A 16085-nucleotide genomic window follows, 5' to 3' on the forward strand; every position below is an offset into this window, starting at 1 on the left:
TAATAGAATCTAAAATGTATATGCAACTTATATTTTAACATCCAGGATTAACCTGAGGTTAACATCATAACAGGTAAACGGTAGTCAAATATTCCACATTGCACAGCAAATTGCTGGTCAAGACAGATCCCACAGATTTCTCACCAACCCCTCAGTAGGTTATCTAATCTCATTAAGGTTTTACAAAGGATCTCAATTCTTCAGTTTCTAAGATCTAGTTTCAGAACTCCATCAAAATCTGCCCCAACAACTGCTTACATCCTGGTACTTCATTCTCCCATCTGGACTGCGCTGCCTGGATTCTGGAAACTGTACTACAGCATCCATTCATGGACTCAATTTCAGCTTGTCTAGAGACAACAAAAGGTTCCTAGTTCTAACCTTGCTCAGTTGAACCTATCAAATAATGTTTGTAGATTTATTTCGCCCCACTCTCTTGTACTCAACTATTAGCCCTCACAGCTCACGACTTTTACAAAGGCCTAGGCCCAAAACTTCACTGATCTAATTGCTCCCACAACTATCCCAGAGTCTTTTTTAAAAAAAACGCAGAAGAATTGCGGAAGGTGGAAATCTGAAAGACAGAAATAACGAAAATCTCACAGGTCTAACAGAGTTTGTGGACAGGAATCAGAGTTAATGTTTCATATCCATTGACCCTTTTGCCCAAGTCTTAACTGCACATTGCTACAAAATAGCTCCTGGAACACTTTCTGTCGCAATAACACAGAAGTAGCAGAATTCACAGCAGCACAGTTACCAGAATTCTCTCTCTAAGTAAATAAATTTAATCTTGGAAATGCTCTTCAGTGACCCTTGGATTGTTTTGAGTGATCTATTGAAAACCTAGCAACAAACCCCACCCTTGCTCAAATGCAGATTTTAAATGTAGCCACTATTATAACAGGCAAATGTAGAACCATTGGAACACCTGCTTCCTTGAATTTTATATTAAAAACAAATGCAGTGGCAGCATCCCTACCGTTGGACTGAAACACCCAGGTTCAAATCCCACCTGTGTAATATCTCTGAACAGGTTGATTAGAAGAATAGGTTAAATCAAAAACAAAATTCAGAGGTTAATGGCTTATATGTTATAATTGGGTACAAAAAGAAATACATTTCACCACAAAACCAAATGGAATCTTTATAAGCACTGGGGACGTGAATTTTTCAAATCGCAAAATAAAAGACTGGAACGTATATATGGGATTAAGGTAGAAGTAAATGTCATAAACTTTAAATTTTAAAAATACAAAATTTAACAGAACAATTAATTTGCCATTCAACAAATATTAAATTCTTTGAGTCAGTGTAGCTATTTAGCAATGATTATAAACCTACAATACTAATAAAATTCTAATTACATTGTGCTAAACAATCTGTACTTTTTAAACAGCATGACAATGTATAAGAATGGCTATTCTCATCAGTTCAATAATTACTAATTGATTGTTTTCTAGGGAGACCCCAACAATTCATCCTCTGGAGATGAACACCGAGAATACCGAGAGGAATTCTGGATTTTTACATTTCGATGTGCATGCATGGACTCCAGAATTTGCTGCCAATTTCAGGGAATTAATGACAGAAAATTCTGACAGCTCCACTGCCATTACTAGAGAAAATTCACTTCATTTATTGCTGACAAACATTTATCTTAAACACCCATTTAAAGTAGTACATATTAGCCCTATGTGCATTGATTTAATAAGGACCTGTGAAGACAATTTTCCCAAGCCTGTTTAAACTACACAGTCCCAAAAGAAAGAAGTGATTGCTTTCTTTCTACGTGAAACCATTGTATAGCAACTCTATACGATTTTCTCTATGGTTTATTTTCTGTTGAATGCACAGCTGTGTGAACTTTACAGCTATCCCAATTGTTCATACTGATTGTCATAGATGACAAACCAGGCCCATGCCTTTTTTCACCACACTATTACTTCCTGTCATTGCTTTTGTCCGCAGCCATAATCTTGTTGTAAATAACCTCTAATGCATGCTCATATAGCAACATATTACCTCTATATTATAGCAATTTATAACACTTCTTACATTTAACCTCTGCTGTGATAAAAAGCCTATGTTGTTTTAGAAGTTTGAGTTTCAATCGTAATAATTCTGAATATTTCCCCATCTGACATTTATTTTTGTAGCTACTTTTACAGTACAATGTCTTTGCATCCAGCATTTCATCCTTTTCTAAAATGTTATCAGCGCCATTGAAGAGAAAGGGTAGACTTTGAGAACACAACTCAAAATAACATTGTCTTTATTAGAAGTCATCTGTATATTGCTATACTTACAGATTGTAACAAACATTCCAAATTTTAAAAACTGATTTCAAATTGCTATTTTGAGATCTGAACTCATGTACACTGAATTATTGACTCATGTATACCAGATATAACAACAAGCAATGCATCTAAAGGGGTTTATTTCATACCTCCAAGATGGCAGGGTCTGTCTGACAACTGATGGCAATACAACTTCCAATAAGTAGTGCAATGATAAATGACCGTAACACAATATGGTCCAGCAATTTGCGTAAAACCTTTTGAGAAATTTTGTCTTGCACACTCCACTCATCCTAAATAGTAAATAAATCAAAATGAATTTCAGAATTCTCTGTACCAATAGGCAGTGGAGAGTTACTCGAACACTTGTATTTACAAGCTCTGATACATTTTGTAATGTGATTCTGAATCAAAATGGAGACAAGTTTGTATGAAATGTATGTTCGTTCAAGCAATCTTGTAACAAACCAAGAACTGTATACATTACTGAGAAAAAGGGCAGTATTCATTTTAATCTTGTCCTCAAATTAGCCATATTCTAAACAAGAAAAGTCCAGCATTATAGATTTACTTACCATACAATAGATTTATTTACTACACAGTAAATGTAATTGTATACAAACAGACAATAAAACCTGACACATATGTAACATATCAGACCAAACTGTGGTAGATTGGAGATTCAAATCTCTTTAATCTGAGCTCAGTATCTTAGGGGTTTAGGAATCCTATACATTTGTTCCAAAATCTACTTTTTATAAGCCCTTCTGTTTGACAGTCGATATGTTTCAACATTACATAATACAACTGGGGTTGTCAACCCTAATTAAATGTAATTTCAGAACAAGTGAGGCAGCAGTGCTAACCACTGAGCCATCACGCCACCCATAAAGTTTACAGTTAACTGTTAAAGTTTAGTTTTGGGCATCTGATTATAAAAGAAAGTGTTTGGTATACAATTCAGCCAGGTGATGCAGGGGATGGAATTATGAGAACCAAAGCAGAAAAAGCAGACAGAGTAATTATTTGCCTCTTTTTGAATTATGAAAAGAATGATTGAAAATGGAAAGCTATTTCCTATTTATGATTGGTCAATGAGTTATTAATTTACAAAGATCGCTTTGGGTCAGGATTGGCTTAGAACAGAATGACATACAAGTGGTTCAGACTTAGGACAGAATCTTGTGTAGGCAACAGAAGTCTTGGCTGTTGGCTGGAATGTTGGCAAGATCCCAGCACCGCCTCTTTTAAAGAAGGCCCATTATACCTTGTATTACACTCAGGCATTTGACAGGCCAAAAGCAGGTCTTCCTTAGCATCAGGAACCTCAGGGGCAGAAGTCACAAGACAACAAGAACTGCTAGGCAGACACAGATTACCATGTATGGCTTCAATTGGCAGTCAGCTTTGAAAACTGTACGTACGTCTTTCTCCAAGGACCTGATTATGAAAGAAAACAGCAGGGTCCCCAGCCACCACCCCTTGCCTGATTAAACACCTCCCCAAGTCATTAAACTCACCAAGGAAGAAGGCACACAATTCCACACCTACACTACTGATGTTTTGAAGTGAAATTTGATAAGTATTTGTACGGTAAAAAGCTATGAACTTAAAGTAACTTTAAATTATTCTAACAATAAGCCAGCAGACATGGTAGGCCTAACACCCATGTAAAAATATTGTTTTCAGAGAATTTTCATGCCTTTGAATCATGATGTGCCGATGCTCAAAATGCAGTGTTTGTCAGTCATAATGTACCAAACTAATGTATTGTGTCAAAACTGTAGCATGTCAGATGTCAGACTAAAGTTAGCAGATAACAGATCTGTTACATACCTTTCCTTCTATGATATCACTGAAGTTAATTGTTAACTCTTTGATGGTGATTCTAGGTTCCTACAACAGAAAGAAACAATTATATTGCTAAAAATGACACATCACTGTACTTAAAAATTGAGATGTAATTTTATAAATAGTAACTTTGAATAGTTCAACACTTCCCCTCTGAATCACATCCCATTGATTAGAATGGCCTGGCCTTGTGATGTAACCATGGATTTTTTATTTCTTGAAGTTTGAGTTGCTGGTTTTTGAATTAGTAATAGGTGGTTTGTGTGTGTGCCTAAAGTTAACAATTCCTGCAAAGTCCCCATTATCCAAACCTCATTTTCTAGGATTCTCATACAACCAGCAATTGACAGGAGTAACTTTCCTCAGTTCCTGGAAATTGATTATGTGGATGGCAGTATAGATTAGTATTCCTGAGAAGGGAAGGATGTATACTGAATTAGCTCCTTAGTGTGAAAAGTTAGTGTTAATTCCAGACCAGGACTGTTGGCATAAATGCCTGAAGTGGTTACTTAAAGCTTAGTATATTGAAATTCAGGAGTATGATAGCTCTAGAAAAAAAGATAGTTCCAAGAAGAAGCTATCTGCAGTTACAAATTTAAGAAGTTCAAGTTCAAGGAGGTGAGCGGCACGGTGGCACAGTGGTTAGCACTGCTGCCTCACAGCGCCAGAGACCTGGGTTCAATTCCCGCCTCAGGCGACTTACTGTGTGGAGTTTGCACGTTCTCCCCGTGTCTGCGTGGGTTTCCTCCGGGTGCTCTGGTCTCCTCCCACAGTCCAAAGATGTGTAGGTCAGGTGAATTGGCTATGCTAAATTGCCCGCAGTGTTAGGTAAGGGGTGAATGTAGGGGTATGGGTGGGTTGCGCTTCGGCGGGTCGGTGTGGACTTGTTGGGCCGAAGGGCTTGTTTCCACACTGTAATGTAATCTAATCTTAATCTAAATCTAAAGTTACCAGTAATTTAAATCACTGAAGTGTTAGATACAGGGACTCCAGTGTATTACGTGTGCAGCTTTTTGGGCACTATAAAAAAGCTAGGAGAAAGTGAGGACTGCAGATGCTGGGGATCAGAACTTAAAAATGTGTTGCTGGAAAAGCGCAGCAGGTCAGGCAGCATCCAAGGGGAAGGAGAATCGACGTTTTGGGCATAAGCTTAACTGTAACGTCGATTCTCCTTCTCCTTCGATGCTGCCTGACCTGCTGCGCTTTTCCAGCAACACATTTTTACACTATAAAAAAGCTGCCTTGTTTCTTTTCAGTTTACAAAGAATTGCTTTGGGATTAACAGGGATTTTATACCTTGTGTTTTAAAATCTTTGGTAAACAGTTAAGGGAGGGAGGAGGTGCTACTGTACAGTATTATGGTATAGTTTATAAACTGATGGTTTGGATTATTCTATCTTAAACTTCATTTCACCAGCCAGAGGGTGTTGAATCTGTGGAACTCATTACCACAGAAGGCTGAGGAAGCCACGTCACTGAGTGTATTTAAGACAGAGGTAGATAGATTCTTGATTAGTAAGGAGATCAAAGGCTATGGGAGAAGGTTGAAGAACCAGACTGAGAGATGCATCAGCCATTATCGAATGGTGGAGCAGACTTGATAGGCCAAATGGCTTAATTTTATTTGCATATCTTATAATCTTATTTCTTTTATGATATATTTCTGTTTGATTGTTAAAGAAAGATCAACAGCATTGTATGCTTATGTTTGACTGAGAGATCACATTGTTAAAACTAAATCAAACAAAACATGTTTTATCAAGCCAGGTTCTGATCTGGGATCTGGCTTATTCGACATTAACATTAGCTGCAAACTTAACACCTCGTTCCCAGGTATCCCACCCTGATGATTAGAACAGAATGATTATATGTGTGATCCTTGAGATGGAATGAACTCTTTTGTCAGTTACAGTAAGTTGTCAAGTGGTACTTGGTCCATTATGCCTCTGAACAATTTTTCAGAAACAATTTTACACTTTTTAATATCATTAATCATGCAAAGTATCATGGGCAATCCAATGGACTGGAATAGGATGAGGATCTTGACTGACTAGGGCTACAACCCTTAACTGACTGGAGTCCATCTTCACTCTACAAAGGACTACTTGCCTTTGATTTTCACACATACTGTTTGTGCTTCAGACAAATCGCTGTAGTGTATTTGCACATGGACAGCTGGCAGGTGCCTGCAAATGTGATTCTGACTTTCCATTGTGCCAAATATAATATGGCCCCTCTTTCTCTCAACTGTTTGTTGCTCCTAAAATGTGACTAACTGTCTGCTTCTTCCTGTGCGCGAAAAACAATGCAGGCACAAAGGCTGACAGTCTGAAACTGTGCACTAAAGACCCTGTCCACTAAGTGAGCAACATGACCAACACAAAGGCAGCCAGCTGCTAAGACTGCGCTGAAGTCAGTTAGTACGTGCTAAGAAAGTGTTGTGAAAGAGACAGGCTGGTAGCCTTCCAGCAAACAAAATGAGCGTTATTTGAACAAGGGTCAACCTGCAATTAACTTCCAGGCCAAGTCCTATAAACCAATATCAGTTTGTTTGTTCCTTTAAAACAAAGCAAGCTATTGCTCAGTCCAAAAGTCATCTTCGACTCACAGCTTCTAGCTCCAAACCAAAAATGATAAAAGGAAAACAGTGACAGTTCTAATACTATAAAATGGAAAGTGGAAGTTTCAACCATTAGTTTTTGTTTACAACTCACAAGAAAAGTCAAAATGTGGATCTTCATTTATTGATTATAAAAGGGTTACATAGCTTTTGGAGAAGCTCTGTTGAATATATTCGAGACACAAAATGCTATAGTCTCTGGATTAAAAACAAACTGTTCAGCAATTGCTTCTGGATTTGCTTCGTGTTGTAGCTTATCTGAGTGGGCAGTTGCACACATATTCAAAAACCTGCAAGCAAGACAGATCTCTTTCTCTCTCCCACTCTGAATGGAAGAAAATTAGCACTGAAAAGAAAAGAATTTTAAACTTAAACCAAAAACCAAGTTCCATCTGACCTGCTACTGAATTGAGGATCTCTTCATTCCATCCCTTTGTGGTATGGACTCTTGGGCCACAGAATTTGTTCCTTTTTGCCTCTATTTTCCATCCAAGATATTTCTGCAAGTGTGACTGTCTTATCTAACGTATTTGTGTATGTGTCTTGATTTAAAGTATTAGAAATATACAGCATGGAAAATGACCCTTCAGGCCAACTCGTCCATGCCAACCAGAAATCCTAAATAAATCTAATTCCATTTGCCAGCATTTGGCCCATATCTCACTTAACCTTCCTATTCATATACCCATCCAGATGCCTTTTAAATGTTATAATTGTACCAGCCTCCACCACTTCCTCTGGCAGTTCATTCCATGCACACACCACCCGCTGTGTGAAAGAGTTGCCCTTTAGGTCCTTTTTAAATCTTTCCCCTTAAACCTAGTTTTAGACACCCCAAACTCAGGAAAAAGACATTGACTAGTCACCCTATCCATGACCCTCATGATTTTATAAACCTCAATAAGGTCATGCCATAACCTCTAATGCTCCAGGGAATATAGCCACAGTCTGTTCAGCCGCTCCATACAGCTCAAATTCTCAATTTGAAGTGGGATACAGTTTTAAGCTTGCTTATTCTTAATTAACAATCTATTTTGCCACTGTTAAATTATAAGCTTGTTATAATAAGTAAATTTTTGTTTTCTTGTTTATTGATGGAACCTATATGGGTTTCTTTCACACAATTCTGTATTTCAACAATAATATTAATCATTGAAATACAGCTGCACATGGTTGCAACCAGTGTCATGACCATAGATTGTTTCATTGAAAGACAGATCAAAGTTAATTTCAATATGCTTGTTTCTTTTAAAAAAGGAGAACTGGTGCAGCCAAAATAACCACAGATGTAAATTTAGTTGCTGTTTGGAGATAGAGACCCTGAAATGTATCCTCAGCAAAATCTGTAAATGTTCTAGTTCTGGGTGCATGGTTGGTTCTACAATTTGTTTTTTGCTACAGGAAACTGTTTTCTGAGATGATGAGAGAAACAACCTGGGACAGAAAGAGCTCAACCTCCTGTTGTCAGAAATTCAATTTTCTTCTGCTGCTCAAAAGTTGTGCAGTTTGTATGCTGGGGCCTAGCTCCATTGTCTTTTCAAATTGGCTAAATGGCAAGTGAACCTTTCAGCTTCCAATGAGTGAAATTATAATGCATATGTTAATTAGATGGTGAAACACATTTTTAACACTAGCTCAGATGTCTGGTTTCAATATCTTTAGACAAAAATGATAATTTCAGGGCTGACGGCTTCCTTTATTCATATGGATCTGCCAAAGGTTACCTCCATTTGTGATCTGGTGACCACTATAGCTATTTTGGTTCTTTTTTATCTTTAAAATGCACTTTAGCCAATGAATGGTCTCAGATATAACAGAGAGATGCTGGAAGTTAAAATTCAATGATCCATATTTACTATTATTATAACAGCTCCCTACTACAAAGTGGATAATATTTGTCTTTTGTTTACGATGAACATTCTGCTATGAATATACAATAACAGTACAAAGATTGAGATGACAATACACCCATTCCGCATTCACATTCCTTCCTAAACTGGATTCAAAACCCAGTTAAGGATAAACAGTTGCACAGGTTCCCAGGATTGTGCTAGCATCTCAATTTTAACCTTTGGCTGCCCAATTCTATAACTGGGAAACAATTTAGTTTCTAGAAGGTTTGTGAGTTGTAATCTGTGGTTTGCTTCTAGTAGGCTGTCTGGATTTGCATGTTAAACCTCTTTTGTATTTATGTTACATCAACCTTATTCAATCAATGAGTTAATGCATGAGACGTGGCGCTATTGCTTGGATCCGCTAATAGGTAGCTCTGCATTTAACTCACTGGTATGACCTCTGAAGGCCTCTATCAGTGGTTCCTGCTGTACTGTATGCTCCCTTCCATATCTATTTATTTTGTTCTAGCTGGTTCCATTTTTACCGAAATACTACTGCCATCACATGGATATTCAGTTTCTGCCATATTCTCCAGTGGCCCTTCCACCAAGTAAAGCTTCACCTTCATTTACTCTTTGTAGGCCTGAGAACTTCTTTGGTTCTCCTGTAATTTTAACATCAAGTTATCTGTTGACCAGATCTGTACCTGTGGCCTGCCATTTTTGGACACCTTCCCTAGACCTTGTCTTCTTTTATGAAAACTGGTCTAACCCCAGCGCAGATTCTTTCTAACACAGTTGGTCTGTCCTCTACCATGTCTAATTCAAGCTACCATTTTGAGTCAAGAGCTAGCTTGAACTTTACTGCCTCCTGCAGAGGTTCCTAATTCCTCCAGTTCCATCTGTTGTTTTCTGCTGGCTTTCTCCAGACTTTACAGCCTTTTCACGCTGCGTTTTCCTACTTGATGGGTATATTTTGCTAAGAAATAAATTGTTCCCTGAGCATTGGCAAGTCAATTACTAAGATTATCAAGTGCAAAAAAATAGGAATTTTGGTATTTACTGACATTTATATCACTTTTTAATTAACTTATTACCCATGTGCATTAAAGCGAAAAAAAATTATAACTGTTTAACCTTTTGAGATGTTAGATTTTTAATCTGAGATTACAAGTGTTTTAACAGTTGAAATGCTTCCTCAACAGTAATGGAATCTGTAGATCTTTGAGTTCTCAGTGAATGAATATTTCCCCAATTTGCTACCCCTACCCTCCAAGATTGCAAGAGAAGCAGACAGGGAGAAAAAGAATTCCAGTTCACATTGTCACAAATTAATTGATCAAAAAGGCTGTTAAAATATGGTTCCATGTTGTTGTGGTTCTGTTCGCCGAGCTGGGAATTTGTCTTGCAAACGTTTCGTCCCCTGTCTAGGTGACATCGTCAGTGCTTGGAAGCCTCCTGTGAAGCGCTTCTGTGCTGTTTCCTCCGGCATTTATAGTGGCCTGTCTCTGCCGCTTCCGGTTGTCAGTTCGAGCTGTCCACTGTAGTGGCCGGTATATTGGGTCCAGGTCGGTGTGTTTGTTTGTATACCGGCCACTACAGTGGACAGCTCGAACTGACAACCGGAAGCGGCAGAGACAGGCCACTATAAATGCCGGAAGAAACAGCACAGAAGCGCTTCACAGGAGGCTCCCAAGCACGGACGATGTCATCTAGACAGGGGACGAAACGTTTGCAAGACAAATTCCCAGCTCGGCGAACAGAACCACAACAACGAGCACCCGAACTACAAATCTTCTACCAAACTTTGGTTCCATGTGTATTAAGAGAAATGAAGACTTAGGTGATATTATCACTGGAATGTTAGTCCAGAGACCCAGGTAATGTCCTGGGGACATGGGTTGAAATCCTGGCATAACAGATGGAATTTGAATTCGTTTAAAATCTGGAATGAAAGTCTAACGGTAACTATGAAACCACTGTTGATTGGTGGAAAAATCTACCGAGTTCACTTATATACTTTAGGGAAGGAAACAACCATCCTTACCTGGTCTTGACGACATATAACTCTAGACTCACAGCAACGTGGTTGACTGTTAATTATTCTCTTGGCAATAAATGCTGAACCTTGGCAGTGACTGTCATCCTGTGAATGAACTTTAAAAATCCAGATTCTCACCCCATTGTCTTTCCTAACTAGCTAAGAGACAACCATCCTTTCATCTCCCAATACATGAAAATATACTATATTTATGAGTTAAACAGAAGATGCTAACTTTTTGATGCAAAATCAGTTGCTTGGTTTCTATGTGATAAGAACAAAAAAAAATGCCAGTCCTGATGGTTTTATTCCACACGGATCTCCTGATGCTGAAGGTCACTGTAACCATTTTAGGTCTAAGTTTCTTGTTTTATAAACCTTTCTTAGTCAATGGAAAGCAACACATATAAAATTCTCTTTGTTATATGCCTTACCAAGTATGCCTAGTTTCCCCTTAAGCTCTTTCTCTCCTACTTTACTACCTTATCAACATGAAAGATTCGTCATGCCATTAAGTCTCAAATTCTTTCTCACTACTTCCAAACAACACCATTGTGTTATACAGTCAGCAATATGCAATGGTCGTCCAACTTTCAGTTCATTTTACAGTTTCCAAATAAAAGGTCTTTAAGCATATGTTTTAATGATACTGTAGTCATTAATTCTGTTGCAGTTTGTACCAGCTGACTAAAATAAATATTTTCCTTTGCAAAACTAACATCTCCTGCACTGGTTTACTGAAGTTATCTAAATTAAATGAATTCGTTCATACAGGCATCTCTTTTTATTGGACCTGCAGAAGTGAACAACCGGAGCAATGGTATTGGATCTGTTGCGACTCAATTGTCCCTAAACTGCACCCTAAACTGATTTGAACTTTTCTGGTTAATAAAGGATAAAGATTACTAATATTAAAAGAATTAGAGAAATCAGCTGCAACATTAAGATTAACAGACCAGGGCAGCCTGATTGATCTTTTGTTATAATGTGTTGAGCACCACAGCTGCCTCCCGAAAATCAACCCATATCATTCTATAAGTACATTTAAGTTGTCATTGGACAAGCATACGGACGTACATGGAATAGTGTAGGTTAGATGGGCTTCAGATTAGTATGACAGGTCGATGCAACATCAAGGGCCGAAGGGCCTGTACTGTGCTGTAATGTTCTATGTTCATTCATCAATACAAATAATACCCTAGAGAATGGATAGGTTATCGAAAGCAGTAAGCTGTTTTGCAGGATGTACAGATCAATTATATGGAATTAAAAGCAAGCACAAATGTTCAGTTTACAGTGGTATGGAGACACTGAAAATATATATCCTCCCATGGGAAGTGAATACACAGGCAGAAGAGCAATCCATTGGTACCTCATAGCATCGTTAAGTTGGTGCCAGCTCTGTACTAATGACCATAATCATAGCATTTGAATTAATAAATCCATAGCAATGGCAGAAGAGACCCTTTGCAGAAAAATAAATCCTGGATGAATCACGTGGGATCTAGCGTATTTACATTTGTTACAAAGCCAGCAATGTAGCACCAGAATACAAAAGGAACACACAATCAATAAATGTGTAATACTCCTGGAAAAGACACTTACAGACCAAAACAATACACATCTCAGCATTGTGCACAAACCAGCACAAAGCAGAACACCTTACACACCAAAAGTGAAAGCATATTGAAACATTTTTTCTTTGAATGATTCAGCTCAGTAGCTTGCTTTTCTATATCACCTCTATCATATCGAAAATAATTTTTAAAGTGTCCGAGTACACACTTTAAGCTTTCAGTTATCCACACACCATAAAACACTCAACCCACTAATTGGTCTCTCACCCAATTCACACTCAATTTACCCTTAATTAACATATCACCTGTTCCCTCTTTCCATTAGGTCCCAAACATTCCTACAGGTCATATTAGGTGATAAGAGATTCTATTTTCCATTCATAATATGGGTTCAACTGTAGATTAACTTAGATAGCTTTGATAGCCCTAATTCAACTACATTCAGAGACAAATTGTTTATTCAGTTATATCAATCAGCAGCTTCTGTGAACATGACAATTGTATTGTTCACAAAAATGTAATTTAATAAAATGTCACAGAATCTTTAGTTTTATTAAACCAGTAATCTAGGTGGCATTTGGTAAAAATGAAGAAAAAACACCAAGTGGTTTCTTGAAATGATCAGTGTAAAAATGCAAAACCTATAATTCTCACGCAATGATTTAAATTACAAGAATAAGATCATGTGTAGGTTTAGAGATTTTCATTATTCAAAAAATAGCTAAACTCCAATTTTAAACCATAAACTCACAATTAATCACTTTATTCTGTCCCTCTACAACATTTGCCAACCTAGGAATATAGAAGACCAACAGGAAAGAAAATAATACATTTACTGAAAACAGTAACTTTACCTATAATTCCAGATACTCAAGTAATTCTATTGCTGTAGTATGCTTTCTTTCCCCAATGCTATGGTGCAAAAAACAACAATGCATTTGAAGCAGCCTGCAATATAATTGTGTCCATGTTTACACTGAAAATAATATACAGTAAACCTAGTTATCCAATCTGAGGGTAACTAAAACATCCCTATAGCAATCTTGAATTTTGTTGGGTGAGAAGGGATCACCCTCAGCAATTAAATGTGCTGTTTAGCCATGCCAAAGGCACTAGTCCAAAAGACATCGAGCACGGATCAAAGGTATTGGACACTCAATTATGCACTTTTTTAAAAAAAATGTCCGATTAAACACTGCAGTTTTTATTCTAGCCGATTGTCTTTGTCTCCAGCCTATCCAAAGACTGGAGAGTGACCCTGGGTACAATGCCGGGGCTGGATTAATTCCTAACACACCACGTGCAGGGAGGGGCCTGCTTCACGACAAACCACCACCACCACCACCAGAGTAGGCCTGGCTGAAGCACGGGTTCACCGTGTGCAATTTAAAGATTAAAAGGAAATGAGGGGGTTGCACTCACGATGACAGAGTGTTTCCTAAGGTCTTGCAGACCCGCTAGGTCCATGATGTTGGTGGTGTGCGTGTAGTTTGCCATGGTTTCGAGGCGACACTAGGCCAGCCCCGGCCCTGTCCTTCACGGTGAACCACTCAATCCGCCGAGCCACCGACGAACACTCCACAGCCGCGGTACCGTCACAACTGCCTCCCCTGTGACGACACGCCGCACGCTCCAAACTCACCGAGGCTGCGCAAAGCGGCTTGCGCCTGCGCTGTTTGTGGACACGGGCGGGAAATTTAAAATGAGGGGAAAAAAACCGTCCAAGAAGGTTGATGCGGTCTATTGATTGAACAGTAACACTTTACTCATTCATAAAAGTTCGTCCTTCCTCCATCGCTCCTAATTCATGAGGTGGATTGCCTCCACCTTGATCTAGCACCGTCCTGAAGCAACCCTTCCACGACCAGAGTGAGGAGGGAATCAGCCCCCTGACTGTCCGAACTGGTCAATGTGGCTCCAATCTATCCACACGCTGAACGCCAAATCCTTATGTACCGAGAGAAAGAATATGACTGTGGGAATAGCTTGAGAGGTTCCTTCAAAGAGTTGCTGCCACATCGATGGGTTGAGCTGGTTCCTCTGTGTTCGTTGCACTTATATATATATACACGTATTTGGATAACTGCATTTGTTATTTTAGATGGCATATCCAATGGGTAGAAATAAATCTCTCCATTCCAATTTTAAACTTGTATAGCAGTTGCAAGTACACTTGACAACTGAAGGGGCAAAGTGCCTTCTATTGTATGATTCAATATCAAGATGTCCTCAGCAATGCTAGCACGTATTTTCTGATTGTAATTTCTATTTTGAAGTTTCAGGATTTTGACAATTTTTGTCTAAATCACTATAATGTAAGACCTGGCGGTAATGGCATTACCTTAGATTTGCTACCATTGTACTGTTACTGGTGGAATAGGGTTTTGGGAAAGGTTCTGGAGCTGTGATGAGTTGCTGCAGTTCATCCTGGAGGTAGCACACACTAAAACAAAGCCACATTTCTTAGTAACCATGAAAATTTTCATAATTTCAATTAAAACTTGGGAAATGGTAGGCTGTTCTGGAAGGTTAGATCGCATGGAATCCAGGAAGAGCTGGAAAAATGGATACAATTGGCTTCATGGTAAAAAGCAGAGGATAATACTGGAGGGATGCTTGTCAGACTGGATGCCTGTGACTAGCGATGTGCATCATGGGTCAATGCTGGACCCATTGCTGTTTGTTATCTACATCAATGATTTGGATGCGAATGTAGAAGGCATGATTAATAAGTTTGTAGATGACACAAAAACAAGCGGTATTGTGGACAGTGAGCAAAGATCTTGATCAGATGGGGAAGTCAGCTGAGAAATGGCAAAGGAATTTAATATAGATAAGTGTGAAGTGTTGCATTTTGAAAAGTCAAATCAAGGTAGGAATTTCTTGGTTGTACAGGAAGTTGATGAGGCCGCACTTGGAGTGTTGTGTTCTGTTCTGTTTTGGTCACGTTGCTATAGGAAGGATGTTATTAAATTGGAAAGAGTGTTGAAGAAATTTACATGGATGTTGCCAGGACTGAGTTATAGGGAGAGGTTGGACAAGCTAGGACTTTTTTTCTTTAGAGCGTAGGAGACTGAGGAAAGATCTTATACAAATGTATAAGATCATGAAAGGCATGGATAAGGAGAATGCGCTCAGGAATCGAGGAGTAGAGGGTTAAATGTAAGAAGGGAATGAATAAATGGGAACCTAAGAGGCTACGTTTTTACACACAGGGTGATACACATATGGAATGAGCTGCCAGCAGAGGTGATTGAGGTGGGTATATTAACCACATTTAAAAAGACACTTGGACAAATACATGGAAAGGTTTAGAAGGATATGGGCTAAATGCATGGAAATGGGGTTAGCGTGAATGGTCATTTTGGTCAGCATGGACCAATTTGGGCTGAAGGGGCTGTCTCCTTGTTGTAGGTCTTTGAATCGAAACATAACTGGAAGCAAACACCCTGTTACCAAGAGAATATGCCAAGGTACCATTCCCAGAATTGAGAAATAATTACACTAGGTAAAAGGAATGTTTGAGCTGAATATTTATGGTTAAACTGCTGAATATGCAAAGCCTTCTTCCATCCACGAAACACTAGTCTGAAAATGATCCTTTTCTTTCCCAAGTGCCTTTTACAATGTCACCACATTCCAAAGTGCTGTGCAAACAATTAAGTACTTCTGTAGAATAATTACAATTTGTAATGTAGGAATTTGGAATTAACAAACAGTAAATTTGATCAGCAGTTCATCCACTAGACTCTGCCACATGTGGTGAGAGTTGTGCTTTCAGGTTTAGGCAGATCAAGTTTTCAATTTATGTGGTCTGTAAAGCATTGTATTCACCTCAGCATTTTCCTCACAAAGTCTTTT

The 16085-nt window shown here is 38.6% G+C and overlaps 1 protein-coding gene across 4 annotated transcripts in view; it reads right to left on the bottom strand.

The window, feature by feature from the left end:
- The window catches only part of LOC140453486 (cation channel sperm-associated protein 4-like), a 77496-nt gene extending 63667 nt beyond the window's left edge, over positions 1-13829 (bottom strand). For 2 of the 4 annotated variants that reach the window (XM_072548203.1, XM_072548202.1), the window contains exons 1-3: positions 13647-13829; positions 4137-4196; positions 2450-2593 (exon numbers count right to left, since the gene is read on the bottom strand). In XM_072548203.1, coding sequence (XP_072404304.1) covers positions 2450-2593; positions 4137-4196; positions 13647-13721 — 279 coding nt within the window. In that variant the 5' untranslated portion in view covers positions 13722-13829. The remainder of the gene's footprint in view (positions 1-2449; positions 2594-4136; positions 4197-13646) is intronic. The other 2 variants (XM_072548205.1, XM_072548204.1) reach the window with 1 other exon arrangement.
- Between the last annotated feature and the right edge of the window lie 2256 nt (positions 13830-16085).

Source organism: Chiloscyllium punctatum, chromosome 27 (genome assembly GCF_047496795.1).
Source record: "Chiloscyllium punctatum isolate Juve2018m chromosome 27, sChiPun1.3, whole genome shotgun sequence".
NCBI lineage: Eukaryota > Metazoa > Chordata > Chondrichthyes > Orectolobiformes > Hemiscylliidae > Chiloscyllium > Chiloscyllium punctatum.